The sequence below is a fragment of the Sinocyclocheilus grahami genome, unplaced genomic scaffold (assembly GCF_001515645.1).
Source record: "Sinocyclocheilus grahami isolate Dianchi unplaced genomic scaffold, SAMN03320097.WGS_v1.1 scaffold187.1, whole genome shotgun sequence".
Taxonomy (NCBI): domain Eukaryota; kingdom Metazoa; phylum Chordata; class Actinopteri; order Cypriniformes; family Cyprinidae; genus Sinocyclocheilus; species Sinocyclocheilus grahami.
In genome coordinates, this window is record NW_015505366.1 from 1,344,216 (window position 1) to 1,362,781 (window position 18,566).

Sequence of the window (18,566 nt, forward strand, 5' to 3'; positions counted from 1 at the left end):
GAAAATGATTTTCCTTGAAACTAACTAGTAACATATCTGCCCTTGCTGTAGCCCTTGACAGGTTCAGACTACAGATTATGGTGGATATCTGAAACAGCAATACCAGGAAAGGTTACTCACTATAATGCAAACACATGTAACATTTAGATGCTTCTGATATCAAGTTGACCTACAATCAAGAAATAATAGTAAATTAAATACTATGAAATTAATATAAAATAGGAAATATACAAAGACAGTTTACTACAGAAAACTACAGTTCAGTTCAATTAACAACAACAGAAACATTAAAATGGTCCAAGAACTGGTAACTTAAACAGGGTTCGTACAGACACTGCAAAATACAATTCCAGGACTTTCAAGGACTTTCCAAGCACTACTTAAAAAAATATTGTTATTGTCTTTCGAATTCTAATATATAAACTAATAAAACAAATGGTACAAATAAAGTGCAGCACACGCAAAGAATGCAATGACTGGCAACTTTAACATCTGAAAGGATACTGTGGCAAAGTTATCGCTTTCCTCATTCAAACTGATTTATTTTCCACGAGTATATGATTGACCTGAAGAATGAAAGCTAGGCTATATCATACACTTTATGAGCTTTCTCACGCTCGTAGACACTAGGGCTGTGACAACACACTGAGCTCACGAGACGAGACAAAATACAGATACTTGCTTCACTAGAACGAGACAATGCTTTAATACTTTAATACTATAAAAAAAGAAATATTTGAATGACAAAATATATGTCTTTTAATTACAAAAAGTAGAACAATGCAGTTATATTTTGAAATGTTTTAACAAATCTAGGGCTTAACTAACAATTATTTTGCTAATCAAGTAATCTACTGATTATTTTGACGAATAGAACTAAGTGAAAAAAAGGCTTTAATATGACTATATTTATATATAAAGTAATGATATATAAAGTATGAAAACCAAGTACATGGTTTTATTGAACAACACCGTTAAATACATAATGTAATATGCCTATATTATAACAAACACCTGCAGAGGGCGCCAACGGCCTGGTGATGTTTCACGTGATTCAACGACATTTAAATCCATTTAATTGCAATATTTGGCCACATGCAATGTGAGAAACTTTTATTTTTGAAATCGCGATCTACAATAAATCACATATTTAGAAATATGTTGATGTATTCTCCTGTGTTGGCATAGGTGTATAAATGGCTTAAGTGACAAATTAAGTGAGATACGCACAGTTTCCGCAGATGAACATTAAGCAACCCAAACTCACCGCAGATGCAGAGGAAGAGTTCAGCCCCTTTCACACATACAGTCTTCACTGGTACATTACCCTTAAGAGATCATGTGTGAACAGACCTTTTCAAAACTACGGGTAAATTTGTTCTGCCAATCATATCGTTCTTATGGAGATGACGTGATTACTCTGAGCCGTTTACAAAGCTCCGTTAATTATATAGAAGATAGCTTTTCTATATAGATATGGCACTAGAAGGAAATCTTTGACCATTGCGCCTCGCAGCTTTTTCAGAATGTGCCGCGCTCATCAGCTGCGACTCTGCAGCTGGATACTATTATGCGCGTCTCATGTTTATAGGACCAAAAATGTCTGATTGGCTAGTAATGTTAGTTTGTTTGAGAGTGAAAGCTGTGCTCCTCTCATACATTGGCAGGCGAACTCGGTAGCCGCTTTTCCACCATCGAGCCGAACGGTTCTCTTTGCTCAACCGTTCCATTCCGGGCCAGTCAGCACGGATACGGTTTCATCTTCCACTGTGCTGCTCATAACGCAGCTCTTTGGAATGTAATACAAATGCATCAGTCGTTGCCTTGGTAACGCAAGTGTAACGTAAACCGCGATATGGACGATGATCAGATATTTCTGTTTTTGGGACTCCCTTTTTTATCCGATATTTACTTCGTTAAATAACTGAAAAAAGGACACAACTCTTGATGCGAAAAATAAAATAAACAGAAGGCGACGACGGGTGTAATATCAGTAAGGGCAAATAACAATAATTGGATGCTTGATTAAATAGCGCGCTTCCGCTCAGCCAGCTATGGAGAAACTGGTAGCCACGTAACAGAGTGGCGACGTCACGCACACGCACGCTAAGAGCACGGTTGTCTAACCATGCCGAGAACGGTTTGTAATCGTGCCGCGCCGTACCAGGCTCACGTGGAAATACAACTGGAACCTGACAGTTATTAGAACCGTTCGGCCCGATAGTGGAAAAGCGGCTATTAACTCGAACGTGATATCAACACGTTTTTTTGTGTAGGAGGTAGGCGGACAATCTTATTTTCCCGCAGCTAAACGCGCACGCCGGAGATCTGGCACGGTGCCGGAGAACTTTAAGCCCTGTAATTAGTCCTGCATCAACTTCACAGGTTTCCCACGGATGCTCAGTGGATGACGATTAAGAGAATAAAAGGATTGACTGTAAAATCAGATGAAGTGATTTGAGAAGAACAGACCAGCAAACTCCTGAGCATAAATCCTCAGTCATACCGGCGTGACCTGACAGTAGAACACAAAGAGTTTAATCTGGACTGACAGTGATAGGAAACAGAAAATACAGTATATTCATCATCCACAGCGTGGAGAGCTCCCCGAGATCTGGACCTGGCCAGAGAAGAAGGTGTGGAGCTGCTGACACTGATACACCACTGAAATCACTTGCGACTGATACTGAATACATACTAATCAGTATTTAGTATGAGAATTTGTCTCTGCATTTTCCTGTTTTTATCCTGCTCACCTTAAATGTGACGGAGGCTTTGGTGCAGTAGAAGCCGACAGACACTATGGGGTCTCTGGGTGAGTTCTGCAGGGGCCGGGTGGCTCCAGACTCCTGTGTGTCCGTGTAGAGGCCAGACTCGCCCTCGCCCTCCTCCTCTCCGGTGCTCACGATGGCCGGGACGAAGGACCAGGCCCACGACATCCAGCCTTCATCTTCATCCTCGCCCTGGAAGTACTGACCCGTCAGAGCCGGATCGGACGCGTCCATCAGACCTGCGGCACACGATGAGATCAGCTGCTGTCAGCGCACTGGAATGAGTGTAATCTCACTGCGAGCGTCTTCTCACAGACACTCTGACATGCTTTAATTAAATCTCTCACTCAGCCTCTGTTGCTCCGTTTCTCTCCTGAGAAGCTTCGAGACACACGTGACAGTCTCCAGAGCAATAAACGAATGAAGAGAGAGAGAGACAGAAGGACTGTCTTCACCACAGGTGCTCAAGTTCATCTGATCCAGCGAGTCGACAGCCTCAGAAACAAACCCATTCAAGAGAATGAGACACTCACCAGAGACGCTCTCTCGAAGCGAGCCGCTCTCCTCCTTCTCTGCGTCTCGATGGACGCCCATCTCTCCGTAATACAGCGCGACACCCAGCTCCATCAGCCGGATGAACATGGGCAGCTGCTGGTCCGTCAGAGAGAGCTTCAGACTCTCCACCATCGTGTGAACCTCAACACACACACACACACTGTGACGCACAAGGAGAACACAAACCTCATCCTGACACACCACAGACGCGCCGCTTACTTTAATGACGGCGGGGATTTTGGCGTTGATGTTGTCGTAGGTGAAATGAAGACGAGTTCTGAAGGAGCATTTGTAGAGCAGCGGGTCCTGATAAAACTCGATCTTCCCGCTTGCATTGCGCTTATCCAAACACACGGTGCAGTCGGAAAAATTTATCACCTTCCTCAGGACCAGTTCAGGAGCTACAGAGAGAGAGAGAGAGAGAGAGAGAGAGAGAGACACACACGGACAGAGAGAGAGTGAGTGAATGCTGACGGCAGCAGTTCATCAGGTTTATTAGCTGCTCTTCAGATCGTGACGCAGCGCAGCAGCAGCTGACTCTGAAGAAGCACTTCAAAGGGTCAAAAGTCAACGTGTGTGTCGGACTCTTCAGAGGAGTTTTGTGAACATGTTTATTAGAGCCCGACTGATATGTTTTTTTTGGGCCCGATACCAATATTAGGGAGTAAAAAAAGGACGATATCGATATATCGGCTGATATTCTTTGTGTATATTATAGTACAGTATAGTCAAAAGTTTGGACCCTTTCCCATTCATGTGTCCAAACATTTGACTGGTACTATATATAGAGTACTACAGTATACACATAAACAGAATATATATATACATAAACACATTTTTTGCAATGATCACTCGAATGTGGTGATCAAACACTTATAATGACGTGACAGAGATATGTAGTGGAGGCAGGGCATTTAACAATTCAACAATAAACTTTATTATCCAAAATGAGTCTGACATCAGTGCACTGAACAGTAAAGTTGAATTTTATTCAACTTTAATTCAATTCAATTCCATTCAACTTTATTCCTTTGAAGTTTATTTCACTTCAGAACATTCATTCACGGATTTGCGCTACTGTCTTCACACACAGACGAAACTGCCTGAACAAGAGCTCTCCTTACTGAAGTGAACGTGTTGACTGGTGTTACTGTCTCACGAACGCGCCGGCGGATCTCCACCAGATTCGGGGGAGCCCTTCAGCTCGAGGAGCCTCTCGAATGCCACCCTCCGCGCGTCGGTAGCCCCCCGGGATCGCCAGATCGGTCGGCGCCGGACCGCGAATTTAACCACCCGTAACTCCAGAACCCCGGGGGCTATCGACGCGGGGGTGGTCTCATTCGAAAGCGGGCCTCTAGATGTAGACTTAAGCTGAAGGGATCCCCCAAATTTGGTGTGGATTCGCCACGCCGTTACGGAGATATGGCCGTTCAAAGTTTTAATGGTTTTTCATAGACTTAAGCTTTAAAGCATTTCATCCAGGTCGCCAGTAGCAGACAATGGAGCGCGCACTGCTGGACAAACTAAGTAATTACACCATTTCAAGCATTTTATCTGCGTTATATGTTCTGTAAAAAATAAAATCATATCAGCAGCGTATTAGCCGATACCGATATATCGGCGACAAGCTCATATCAGCCGATAATATCGGCAAAACGATATATCGGTCGGGCTCTAATGTTTATGCAGTTGTTGAAATAATGATTCATTATTGTTGTCTGGCACATGCATTTCATTTGTGTAATTCAAAGGAATATTTATAAAGCAGAACTACAAAATCAACTAAATCCATAAAAGCCCCAGCATACCTGACCCGAGTATAACTAACCTATAAACCTGGCCTAATCAAAAACACCCTCCACTGCCCCTAATGCTCCTACACCCCAAACTAACATTCATTCACATGCTTAAACTGAAACACGTGAACCTGCCGGACTCACCGATGATGTCCATGAAGGCTCGGTCCCACAGATCGTCCACCGTGTAGCACTCTGCAGACGTGATGTTGACCGACAGCACGATGTCATCTTCCACATACTTCAGAATCAGATTATTGACCACGATATTGACATTATTCACCACTCGCCGAATAAGGCTCTGCACATACCCTGCAGACAGCAGGAGGAACAAATCAAACACTTGGACATTCACACTTTATAAACACTTTTTTAAAAATGCAGCACAAGATGCTGAAAAAAAAAAAAAAGAGACATTTGTGTGTGTGTGTGTGTGAGAGTGTGTGAGAGTGAGTGTGTGTGTGTGTGTGTGTGTGAGTGAGTGTGAGAGTGTGTGTGTGTGTGAGAAAGTGTGAGTGTGAGAGTGTGAGAGTGTGTGTGTGTGTGTGAGAAAGTGTGAGTGTGAGAGTGTGTGTGTGTGTGTGTGTGTGTGTGTATGTGTGTGTGTGTGAGTGAGTGTGAGAGTGTGTGTGTGTGTGAGTGAGTGTCCTGCTCAATTTGAGTGAGTGTGCGCGTGTGTGTGTGTGTGTATGTGTGTGTGTGTGAGTGAGTGTGAGAGTGTGTGTGTGTGTGAGTGAGTGTGAGAGTGAGTGTGAGTGAGTGTGCGCGTGTGTGTGTGTGTGTATGTGTGTGTGTGTGAGTGAGTGTGAGAGTGTGAGTGAGTGTGTGAGAGTGTGAGAGTGTGTGAGAGCGAGTGTGCGCGTGTGTGTGTGTGTGTGTGTGAGTGAGTGAGAGTGAGTATACATGCGTGTGAACAGAGCAGCTCACGACCAGAAGCTCCAGTTGAACAGCATCCACGGTCTAAGGTCATTACTCAACAAAGCACCAAAGTACTGAAAACATTACAAACCAGAGTTTCAGCAATAAAATATTAAAATATACAGCAATAAATGGTCATAACCGCAGGTCCAATGGCATTATTCAGCCCTGTTGAACGCTCACAGTCCCACTTCAACTTATAAAACTTTAATGCTTTTTCCTTGTTGTCCAACTCAAATGTTTGTCTTCCTGTGCGAGTGCCGCTGTGTTTTATTAATGAGCTCTGGAGCACTGCGGACCATAATCCGACAAACTCAAAGCCTCACGATCAGGTGAAGAACAAATAAGAGTTTTACAGCAGCAGCGAGCGCCAAAGGGTCCCAGCCGCTGCATCGTCCGCAGTTGTGCTTCATTTCCCATGGGCATCACTCATGTGAGCGTCTGTGTGTGCGGTCGACGCTTACCGCCGTGATGTTTTGTATGCTGGTTTGCATGAGTCAGTCGTGGGTGTGTGTCGAACACGCGGGTCAGCGCCGGGTCTGTGTGTGTGTGTGTGTGTGTGTGTTGCACCTGCATTCACAGTCATAAAGTTAGTGCTCCCTGGATCCAATTTATCCAGCGGAGCAGCCGACTTTCCCTCCGTCCGCCTTCATCTCTCTGTAAACTATTGCTTCAGCTGCACCTGTGCTGCGGCCCGTGGGGACGAAAAACTTCAGTCATTAAATAGCTGGAAAAACCAACTGCTTTATGTGCTACTCGAGCCAAGAGCGGCTCTCAGACTCCACCGGCCTCTTCCTGCCCGCGGAGCGCATCAGCTGCGGTTAGCAACGAGACATAACCATGTTTGGATGCGCAGGAGACAATCACAGAAACAACCAACCTCCTCAGAGCTTCACAAAATCAATGCAACAAACAAAAACACTGACAGCTTGAGTTTAAATCATCTAAATATGAATCTGAATAAAAAGGTGTCGTAATCAGCAGAGACACTTTGCCAGTCACTCAATGTTTTATTCTGATCGTGTTTCGTTACACTGCACCCGCAGTTAGCACAACTAACCCCAGTCTAGGTACGTCAATTACCAGATCGTTTTCATATCTATTATGACATTAAATTCTCTCATATGAGCTGATCCCTGAAAACATGTCAGCGGATGTGGAGGAAGATTTGCGTCCGTTTTCCCTCACAGAGTGGGAACATACTGTAAGGAGTTAAAAGCGTTAAAACAGGGTCTGATTCTGTCATTTTGAATGGCACTGACACTTTCATGCAGCAACCGCTCAAAATCTTGCAGTTTTCTAGCAAATTTTTAGAATTCCAATTAGAATGTAGAATTTTAGAACTCACTAAATGAATAAATGTGTGAAATCACAACCAAAAAATGCATGTAAAGTTAATTACATCCTGAAAGAGGAGTGTGTGTGTGTGTGTGTGTGTGTGTGTCTGTGAATGCGTGAGTCAGTGTGAGTGTATGTGTGTGTGTGTGTGTGTGTGTGAGCTTCAATGAAAACAAACAGTGTGCTGAGCTCTGATGGGGGTCTTTAAGAGGCTTTCCAGATAAGAGCCGCTCCTCAGGGAGGGACCGGCACTGGCCCAGAGTTAAACACACTCAGTCAACCTCCGTAACATCAACAAGCCCTTCAGCAGCCACACCACACGCCTCCATCAGCTCCAGCTGTGTTAATGAAGACGTCTGACACAACAACACACACACCAGCAGATATAATAAACAAATCACACAGAGAGATTAACACTGAGCGCTCACACTTCATCTACAGAGACCAGTTCTGAGAATCTACTGGAGATTATTCGCACACCTCCACATCTGCAAACACTTGCACAAGCGCAGCACGTCTGCACATCTCCCTGAGTGCTGCGCGTTCAGCATTACTGCAGACGTGCTGCTGTAGATCCAGAGCAGATCCTGCGCACGAAACGCCTGCAGATGTTTCTACAGGATCATACTCCGCTGCTCAGAGGAACTGTAAAAACAAACTACATTCATTAGATCATTAATCACCACAGAAACTCACAGCGGACACTGCAAACCTCCTTCTGTTCTCAACACAAACAACCTGAGACACAACACACACACAATCTGAGACAACACACACACAATCTGAGACACAACACACACACACACACACACAACCTGAGACACAACACACACACACACACACACACACACACACAACACACACACACACCACCTGAGACACAACACACACACACACCACCTGAGACACAACACACACACACACACCTGTGAGACAACACACACATACACATACACTCACACAACACCAGAGACACAACACACACACACAACCTGAGACACGACACACACACACACACACACACACACACACACATATAACCTGAGACACGACACACACACACACAACCTGAGACACAACACACACACACACACAAAACGCACACATCACCTGAGACACAACACACACACACAGCACCAGAGACACAACACACACACACAACCTGAGACACAACACACACACACAACCTGAGACACAACACACACACACCCACACACACACACAAAACGCTCTGACTGTCTCTCCACATGACAGATGTGACATCAGATCAGCTGTCACTGACTGAGACACGTGCATACACACATCACCTGTGAGACAACACACACATACACTCCCACTCACACACACACAACACCTGAGACACAATACAACACACACACTCAACACTCTCTCTCACCTGCACCTGTAACTTTGATTCTTTGACATCAGACTGTTTCTTTCTGTCAATTACATTGTTGTTTTTTCCGTAAATTTTTTTTTGTATGTTGTTTTGCACAATTTCACTTTGCTCGTTTTTATTTGTGTATTTGCAAGCAAATGCAAACATGTGTCATGAAGTATATGTCACGTTTAAACTGAAATGGTCAGGGTTTCTCGGGCTCTGCGTCTGGTTTGGGGTCTCTCCGGGCCGAGCTTTACCAGCGCATAATTTGTCTGAACGTCATTTGCAATTTTCCAAAAGTTCTTTCTGAACGGGACGGCTCTGTGAAACACATCTGCAACGAATACCTGTTTGGGAATTTAACAGAACCCGTCCCGACTCGTTTCCACATGGCAGAAACACGCAGACGGCAGTAGCTGCAGCGCTGGGTGATATTAGCGCAGTGAAACACGCATATGTTCCAGATCTATTCTGCAGAAGCTGCTATAATCAGCTCTAATTGACTTCCCTGCTAAACGTGTTTCTGACTGGCCATCTGGCCTCAGGACCTCCTCACAACGAGCGGGCGCTGCTTCAGCGCAGGAAAACACCAGGCCATTCATGCCCCTCCGACGCCAGCGAACACTGCTCGTCTTTTCCAACGACGTGTCTGTGACGATTAGCACAGACAGCAATCTCCATGATTTTATCCAGTAAAGCGCTGCACAATCATGCGAAACATGGGATATTTCTATACTGTTGTTGAATCATTGACGTGAACTCTTCAGTATTCGAGTGTCTCAATCATCTTTTAGTGGTGCTACAACTGTTCTGGATGAAGGAACTGCTGGCTGTGTTACTCGCTGCAGATGCTGCATGCAAACAACCTCACGGATCGCCACTTCACATGCCTTGCTGTGCAAACATCACGTGAAGGCCACGAGGTTTACTCAGTGAGCAGCAGAATATCACTTCAGTCAGGACTGGTGAGTGATTCTGTCACACTAGCCTCATGTGATTATACTTTCTAACCGCTGTAGTTTTAAAGATGCATTTACAGCGCTGCACACTCGTCTGCTCCACCAGCAGTGCTATAGACCTCCGTCAGAGAGGACGCCATACTGTGCTTTAAATTAAATATGGCATTTCCTTGACTAAAGTCTATTAGATTAACATGAAACATGTTTCTTATTAGTATGTCCAAACTGTGGATTGAGCGATTTTCTGCTCACACTCACACAGACATCATAGATCAGAGCTTTCATACATGAGCATCGGCTGTGCTTCAGTCCACACAAACCCACGCTCGCTCTGAGCTTCAGCCGCTCGTGTCCCAGACTCTAGATCTCATTCAGACACTGACCGTGGCTCCGTCTCGGAGCTTGAGGATGCACTCCATGGTGTTGATGGTGATGACCACGGGCTCCGAGCTCAGTTTGGTCCAGGGCACGTGGATGCGCAGCTCGTGGATGTGTCCGCTCAGGAAGGTGAAGGGCAGCTTGAGCTCCTGCAAACACACACGCAGCCCATCCGTCAAACCAGAGTTCAGCAATTCAACACTCACAATCAAACAGAACCCATTCACAAAGGCTTCAAACGCTTCCCGAGGCGTCCTGACAGGATCCCAGAGTGGCTTTAATTGAAGATCACTAGAGAAAGTTTAACTCCCGCTCGGGACGACGCAAGCTGCTTCTAATAATACTCTGCATCAAACTCTGAGAGCGTGTGCGGAGCCAAACATTCTCACAACATCACACACTGATCCGTTCCAGATATTACAACTGCTCAAAAGCTCAGAGTTGCCCAAATAAGAACGCAAAGCAAATGGTTTGCTGCACGTATGCGAGAGCTGGGAAACATCCACAAACATCCACTTCAACCCTTCAGAAACACTGACAGCTTTGAAGAAACAACATGAAAACACTCAATACTGACACCTCTAAGGAACTCAGCTGAAAATATCATTTCAAGTTTTTTTTTTTCTTTTTTAATGTTGGCTGTGTTTTATCAATATTCATTTTGATTTTGTTTTTGCAAACTGATGCAGAATGATTTCAGAATCAACTGACCCTTTGCTACTGACCAGTCCTACCTTTGCTTAGTTTCCAAGCTTTTGCTTGTTTAAATGTAAGTCTATGATCTGCGTGTTTGCACAGCAATTTTACAGAAATGATCTCAAAATAAGGTTAAACATGGTTGCCGGGTCTCTTCTGCTAGCGACACTGAATTTTCCCTTTTCAAATACCTGCGCTGTATTACTCTCTGTGTCGCCCTCATTCCCGAATGAACACGAACATATTCATCTGCTCCACGTCACTGATCCCGACGACTGCAGTGTACAGCAGTGAACGCACCACTGAAAGGTACCTGAACATAACTGCTCCTCACACTAATGCCATCAGCTGTAATGGCTGTCAAACGAGACTTTCTTCGTTGCATTTGACTCGATTCTGATTCTCACAGATTTAATCATGCAAATGCATCATTTAATCATTTCATTCAGTAAATCTGACAGATAAAAATCATTCCTCATGCTTGTTTGAAATATCCACAGTAACCAAGGCTTAGGCTGTTCTATGTATCCACCGATTTCCTACATTTGTGCTTTGTGTAAATTATGGGAGTAACATCCGTCAGACCGTAAACAATCAGCAGCTGCCAGCGAATGAATGCAATGATAGACATTTTCAAAAACTAAATACAGAGATGTGACATTACTCTCCTCACCTTCAACCATCGAACACTGAAAGGAAACTTATATGAACAAACTACTCTCAGCAAACCATGAATGAAATCTCAGGAGATATTACAGATGTCTCAGATATTCTGGCAGGACATTATTTTCCAGAGGAATAAAAATAGAGCGTGATGGAAAATGTCCAGACCCTTCATGATTTGTTTCAGTCCTTCTGGGTGGCAGATCCCGAAACCAGAAGTGCCGCCATATTTTAAAACGCAGTAAAGCTCCTTCAGAAAAGGCCCACAGAAGGCCATGAGTGAAGGAAAGCTGTGCTGTGCTGTCAAACCGTGTGTTGATGCTGTGACTCTCTCACCTGCTCCAGCACGTCCAGTCTCAGGTCCAGTTTGCTCAGAACCACGTCGCCGCCCCATAGTGACAGCTGCAGGTCCGACGGCTTCAGGTTCTTTATGTAGCGGTTCACATAACTCATCAAGAGAGGAGAAACATAGGACTCCAGCATCCTGACCTTCTGTCATGCCTGCGGGCGCACACGCACGCACACACACACACACACACAAATACACACACACACACGCACGCACACACACACACACACACAGTTAGACACCTGTAGAAATTAATCTCGATTTCTAATAGACCATCACTAAAAGCTCTGATCAGCTGTCATCTGATTTAAACCTCACTGACACAATTTTCCACAGAACACATGAATGCCGCTCATCCATCGGTCGTTGAACACACACAACATTTACCTGAACAGATCTGAGCAGCAGGTGCTGTAACCCTAACTGAGGTCACCGGGGTGTACATAATAAAAGTCTAAAATATATCATTTTACCTTTATTTCTATAGAGCTTTATACAATGCTGATTGTGTCAAAGCAGCTTTACAGAGTCAAACAGGAAAATAGTTTGTCAATGATGCAAGAGGACGATAAGAGAGTCAGTTTCCAGCTTATGCTGAGTTCACACTGCATGATTTTCAAACTGGTGGCATCGCTGTTGTTTTCCCGCTGCGTGACTGTCTGTGTTCACACTGCACGATGGCTCGGCGACAGGGTTACACACTGCGTGACTTCACAATAGCAAGAATCGCCGACAGCTCTGTCTGCTGCAGGGTTGCCAGGTGTTCGCTACAAAACCTGCTCAATTACTACTCAAAACTAGCCTGAAAATAGCCCAATTGCTTTCGAGGGGTCCCCAGTAAAGATCGCGTTCCGGGGTAAAATACACATTTTGTGGCGGGGTTCTCCAGGTACAGTTCACATTCCAGGGCCTAAATATCTCGGATCGCGGATTTGGCAACACTCACGTTTCATATAACTGCTCCCCGAACTTCCCGCTGCGCTGTATCTTGGTGAAAAATCGGGCTACAATCGTGCTGTGTGAACTCGGCATTAGCTGGGGACGCTTGACTGATTGCACAGACATTATTGAAGAGAGCTGAACTTGGAATGAACTGACTTAATGCCGAGTTCACACTGCACGGTTTTAGCCCGATTTTTCACTCGTCGACAGGTTTTGCAAAATCGCCGACAAATGCCGGACATCGGAGGCAAATCGGTGCTCGATCACGCGAGTGACAATCACGCAGTGTGAATGATCAAAGACGCGATCTGAGGGAGTCGCCGACGCCTGTGAAATGTTTGGCATGCTAAATATCTGGAGCTGTCGGCGATTCACAATCATGCTGTGTGCAATGAGTTCTGACTGAAAAACACATCGGCGATGACCTACAGCCAATGAGAGAGCACGATACAGCGCAGCGGGAAGTTCGGGGAGCAGTTATATGAAACGTGAGTGTTGCCAAATCCGCGATCCGTGATATTTAGGCCCTGGAATGTGAACTGTACCTGGAGAACCCCGCCACAAAAACCCGAACGCGATCTTTACTGGGGACCCCTCGAAAGCAATTGGGCTATTTTCAGGCTAGTTTTGAGTAGCAATTGAGCAGGTTTTGTAGCGAACACCTGGCAACCCTGCAGCAGACAGAGCTGTCGCGATTCTTGCTATTGTGAAGTCACGCAGTGTGAACTCGGCGTAAGCAAGACAAAGAAACCAAGACTCCATCGCTGACAGAACGGAGAAAACAGTTTGTGAGAAACCAGACTCAGTCAGGGCCGGTTCTCCTCTGGCCAGACGCACCAGCGTGATGTGGTTTAACTCCAGGCTGCAGCACAGGTCAGATTGAGCAGAGCACTCACGACGTAAGATTTAATATTTCAGTCACAACTGTTTTACAAAAGAATCTTAAACAGCCGACTGTAATATCCAGCAAAACTAATCAACTTTTGTCAAATACCATTTACGTAATTCATGCAATGTAATGTAATTCTTGGTTGTCACATGGCCAGAGTATTATTCAGCAGATTAAGTGTGAATGTGTGCGTACTGTGAAGTAATTCATGAACTTGGGAACCTGTTTTTCTGATGTGCTTTCAATAACTCTCTTCCTTCATCACGTGAGAGAGTTGTGAAGCTCAGTCCTCCATCAGGAGCAGGACAGTGCTTTACACCACTACAGTCGTTACCTTTTCATACATTTCAGCTCTTCAGCTATTTTATGTATTCCTTTAAACGTCTCTTCTTGATGAGAATGTCTACTCTGATATCCCTGTGTCTGTGCTCGAGAAGTTAAAGCGAGAATTCTCCTAAAAACGACAGATTTCTGACAGAAATTAAAAACACGAATTGTGCCAAAAGCCCAAAATGTATTACAAGCTATTAGAGGCTTTATTTCTAAAGTTATTAAAGCGTGGGCCTTAATTTGACTGAGTAAGCGGGTCATTTCTGCACCATTTGACCCCGTGTTTACATTCCTCACTGACACTCTTAGCAAGCTCGGGTTAGATCGCTGTTTCTAAAGCCTTCATGATCAACACACACACACACACACACACACACACTTACAGCTTCATCCGACGCCTCAGACTCCTGCAGAAACACAAGCCGCGTCCATCACTTCCGCATACACAACGCCACAGCGTCACCGCCTGCGTCGACACGTCACTTCCGGCACAGGGCTGACGCGAAGCAGACGTGTGCGCGAGCGTCATGGCAGCATTGCGTAAGCGAGCGACGCACGCGGCGTTATAACAAGTTAGATGAAGTTCAGCTTTTAAGCGACGCGTCTTCAGACTTTGCGTTTTGTCATTCCCTGCACTGTCAGTGTCTAAATCAGAATTATTAGTGTGCGGTGGTGTATATTTATTCATGCAGAAGCATGAATAAATATACACCACCGCACACTAATAATTCTGATTTCTGCATGAATAAATATGCACCACCACACACTAATGATTCTGATTTAGACACTGACAGTGCAGTGTGAACGCGTTAGTTTGAGGCTCTGCTCGACTCTTTAATGAGCGATCAACTCTAAATCTCCATTATTAAACATACTAATGAGTTACAAATACTGTGAGTTGATTTCATCGAACACTGATAGAGTCATAATCAATAAATCCGCAAGAAGCGCAGTGTTTTCCTCTGAATCGCACTGGGTTATGAGTTATCTCTTCTTTCTGGAGGATTTGATCGCAGGCCTTTGATGGGAATCATTGCAGCTTCCTGATCCAAAATGCATATAGGTTTATACGAAATGATCAGAACTCTACAAATGAATCTGCTGTGGCTCATAATTCACCCGTCTTTGCGGAGTTTTTATATTTTCGATCAACAGACTTCTGGATGAGCTTTTCTCGATCTTCCTTCTCTGTGTTTCTGCAGCTTTGCTTTTCACATTATTCATGCTTTAAAATAACGATTATAATGTGTTTATATTATACTATTTATATGCACGATATATTTATTCACATTGCGTGTTTTTAAGACGAACGCATAAATATGTTACACATACACCTCAAATTAGAGATGCGATAAATAAACGCGTTTTCTGGATTAATGAGCGGCTCTGCAGGAGATCAGTTCACATGCAGAGAAATATGAATTACATCGAGCTACGCTTTTAATGGTGTAAGAAACAAAGAAAGTCCACACAGCTAAATATTATAATTGTCATTCATTCTTAAAAAATAAAAAGCTTAAACTGAAAATGTCTCACTTCTTCCACAATCACCGTATTTCAGCTCAGCAGCTCAACACTTCTGCAGGTTACTGCTCACAGCTTTTTTAATAATATCTCAAATTAGATAACCATGTCGGGACATTTAATTCCATATTAAAATAAAACATTATTATTACAAAATGTAAAAAGTGGAAAAGTAGAGGTTTTTTTTTATACAAAGGTCTAATCACCATTTAAAAAAAGAAAACTCTTTTATTAAAGCAGAATTGTGTCCGTCTCTTCTCACTCACATTTGATTGTCTTTGACTCGAAGATCTTTTATTAATCCTGCGCTCATGTGAGTAGATCAGCCGCTTTATTCACACACTGAATCCTCCCAGAGGTGAACACAGACCGAAACACTGGAGTTCAGATGCAGGTGAAAATAAAAATAACAATAAAAGCTTTACAGGAGTTCACACAGAGTCTGTTGAGGTGCCAGCGAGTCCGTGGCGTCCGTGAGCAGAGGCTGAGAGCAGAGTGAGCGTGTGGGAGTCACTGGTTAGTGCACTAGTTAGCAGTCCTGCTGTGGGAGTCACTGGTTAGTGCACTAGTTAGCAGTCCTGCTGTGGGAGTCACTGGTTAGTGCACTAGTTAGCAGTCCTGCTGTGGGAGTCACTGGTTAGTGCACTAGTTAGCAGTCCTGCTGTGGGAGTCACTGGTTAGTGCACTAGCTAGTAGTCCTGCTGTGGGCTATGTGTCAGACTGTGGCGTCGCAGGTCGCAGTTGCGCCGAAACAGCTTCCCGCAGCAGCCGCAGGAGAAAGGCTTGAGGTCTGTATGGGTGAGAAGGTGAGTTTTCAGGTTACTTCTTTGATTAAAGGTTCTTCCGCATGTGGGGCATTTGTGAGGAGATTCCTGTTCAGATTTGAAGCAAGCAAAGGATTATTCCCTTCAGTTTTCCATCAAAAATAAACGCTTCAATGTCAACATTTGAGGCCCAGAGATGTTTATATAGGCCCATGCATGCTATAATCGACAGCCCCAAACATGACATTTTAATTAAGAGCTCAACGAACAAAACTCTGTTTGTGCAGAATGTCATCCACATACAGAAGATACAAATGAGGACAATTTACCTGCAAGTGCAACGTTTTATGAACCGCCAAAGTTCGTGACTGACAAAACCCCTTCCCACACTCCTGACACTTGAACGGTTTCTCCTTGGAGTGAATATATCTGCAGAACAAGCGAGAGTGAGTCAAGCTGCACACACACACACACACACACACACACACACACACTCTCTCTCTCACACACACACTCTCTCACACACACACACTCACCTGTGGTCTCGCAGGTGGTCTTGTCTCCGGAACGCTTTGTGGCAGATGTCGCAGGTGTAGGGCCGCTCGTCGGTGTGTGTGCGCTCGTGGATCAGCAGGTTGTAGGATTTGGTGAAGTGTCTCCCGCAAAACTTACAGATAAATTCCTTTTTGCTTTTGGACGGGAGTCTGCCGCGCGCGGGCTTGCGCTCCGGGGAGAGTTTGGCCAGCTCGCCCGGTTTGGGCGGATCCTGCTGCGTGGCCGCCGCGGCGAGGTTCGCGAAGTCGAACCTGGGTCTGTCCTTGTGCAGCGCGGCAGCGGGTTTGGGGTGGAAGAGGTGCGCGGCGAACGCAAAGCGCGGGTCCACGAGGCGCTGAACGGGCGGGTAGCCCAGAGTCCAGTGGTTCATCTGCAGGGTTTGGAGCGAGCTCAGGCCGTACAGATGATCCGCGGCGGCGGGGAACGCGTTGAGCGTCTGCAGGAACGCGTAGTTGAGCTGCAGGGCCGGGTGCAGCGGGATCGGGGCCGGTAAAGCTTTACTGCCCATCTCGGAACCGAACTCGAGGATCCTGAGAAAACACACGCAAACCACGCCGTTAAACTCCATGAAACACCGTCTTGTTTCCCCACTTTTTAAAAAAAAGTTGTTTCTTTTCTCAAATTATGATACATGGAAAACATTGGCTATATTTCGCAGTATTCATTATTATTCGTTTTCTAATTGTCTCGCATGGAAAGCATATGTCATAATTTTATTATCCCCAGATTTTTTGTTTTTTTATTAAATATAATTCTTCAGTTTTTGTCCCGTGCCGTCGCTATTTAAACATGAAAACGCTTTTAAAACCGCCAGTAACTATATTTCTATAGAAAAAAAAATCTCTTCATAATCCTCATCAGAAATCACAGAAACCCCGAGCGAGCCGAACTGAGATCTAGAGCCGAACTGAGATCTAGAGCCGAACGTTTAACTGGATACTGATCTCGTTCGAGCGACTCTAACAGGCCTAATATTAAACTAGACTTAAATCTCTGAAAGACAACGAGATCAAGTTTAGTGTTAGAGATCTTCAGATCTTCACGCTAAATATTTCAATATTATTATGAAGAAAATCTCATATAAATCACCAATCATTCACTGCTCAAGAATATTTCGCTGACCTCTATAAGACAAAATGTGTTTCTATTAATATCCGTGTTTTGCACACTGATCCAGATGTGATTAGAGCTACCAATCGCCAACTTTACGACGGGGAAAAAGAAAAACAATTCTATTTCTTGGACTATAACACCATCATAAAATCGCGTAACTTTAGGATCAATATTTAATTTACATTCACTGCAGGCGTTCGTCATTCATGAGTTCCTGCATTTCTATCAAACAGAATAAAGTAGTTTTCTCACCCACGATGCCAAAGGTCGCAGTTCGACTGTAAATCCGCACAGAGCGAGAAACTTCAGCTCAAGTTCATAACTACAGTTTAAACATGCTAAAGCGTGTCAGCCTCAACAGTGTGTGTGTGTGAGAGTCCGGATCTGCGCTGGACCTGCTCTGGACCTCCGGAGCCCGCAGTTCTTCCTCTTGTTCGAGCGGCGGAGCTTCACGGACCCGCCCCTCACACACACACACACACACACACACACACACACACACACACACACGAACGACGCGTTACTCTGCACTGCGCAAAACTTCGCATTTGAACAGTCAATAGCAAATACTTAAACTATTAACAAAACATACTTACAGTCGCTGATTCAGAACCGCTAGATTGTCATAGCAACGTCGGAATTGAC

General features: G+C 44.6%; 2 protein-coding genes across 4 annotated transcripts in view; both read right to left on the reverse strand.

Annotated features, from left to right (window-relative positions):
- LOC107594638 (vacuolar protein sorting-associated protein 13B) overlaps nucleotides 1–14,421 on the reverse strand; it is a 53,702-nt gene extending 39,281 nt beyond the window's left edge. The window contains exons 1-7 of the mRNA XM_016284757.1: nucleotides 14,349–14,421; nucleotides 11,792–11,956; nucleotides 10,092–10,245; nucleotides 5,267–5,464; nucleotides 3,546–3,727; nucleotides 3,305–3,467; nucleotides 2,757–3,010 (exon numbers count right to left, since the gene is read on the reverse strand). Of these exons, the coding sequence (XP_016140243.1) occupies nucleotides 2,757–3,010; nucleotides 3,305–3,467; nucleotides 3,546–3,727; nucleotides 5,267–5,464; nucleotides 10,092–10,245; nucleotides 11,792–11,938 (1,098 nt within the window). The 5' untranslated portion in view covers nucleotides 11,939–11,956; nucleotides 14,349–14,421. The remainder of the gene's footprint in view (nucleotides 1–2,756; nucleotides 3,011–3,304; nucleotides 3,468–3,545; nucleotides 3,728–5,266; nucleotides 5,465–10,091; nucleotides 10,246–11,791; nucleotides 11,957–14,348) is intronic.
- Nucleotides 14,422–15,687: 1,266 nt separating this feature from the next.
- The window catches only part of LOC107594620 (protein odd-skipped-related 2), a 5,948-nt gene continuing 3,069 nt past the window's right edge, over nucleotides 15,688–18,566 (reverse strand). Inside the window, exons 1-4 of one of the 3 annotated variants that reach the window (XM_016284739.1) lie at nucleotides 18,174–18,315; nucleotides 16,790–17,338; nucleotides 16,583–16,682; nucleotides 15,688–16,279 (exon numbers count right to left, since the gene is read on the reverse strand). In XM_016284739.1, the coding sequence (XP_016140225.1) occupies nucleotides 16,205–16,279; nucleotides 16,583–16,682; nucleotides 16,790–17,316 (702 nt within the window). In that variant the 5' untranslated portion in view covers nucleotides 17,317–17,338; nucleotides 18,174–18,315 and the 3' untranslated portion in view covers nucleotides 15,688–16,204. Of the gene's footprint in view, nucleotides 16,362–16,582; nucleotides 16,683–16,789; nucleotides 17,339–18,173; nucleotides 18,316–18,566 lie in introns of those variants that run through there. The other 2 variants (XM_016284737.1, XM_016284738.1) reach the window with 2 other exon arrangements.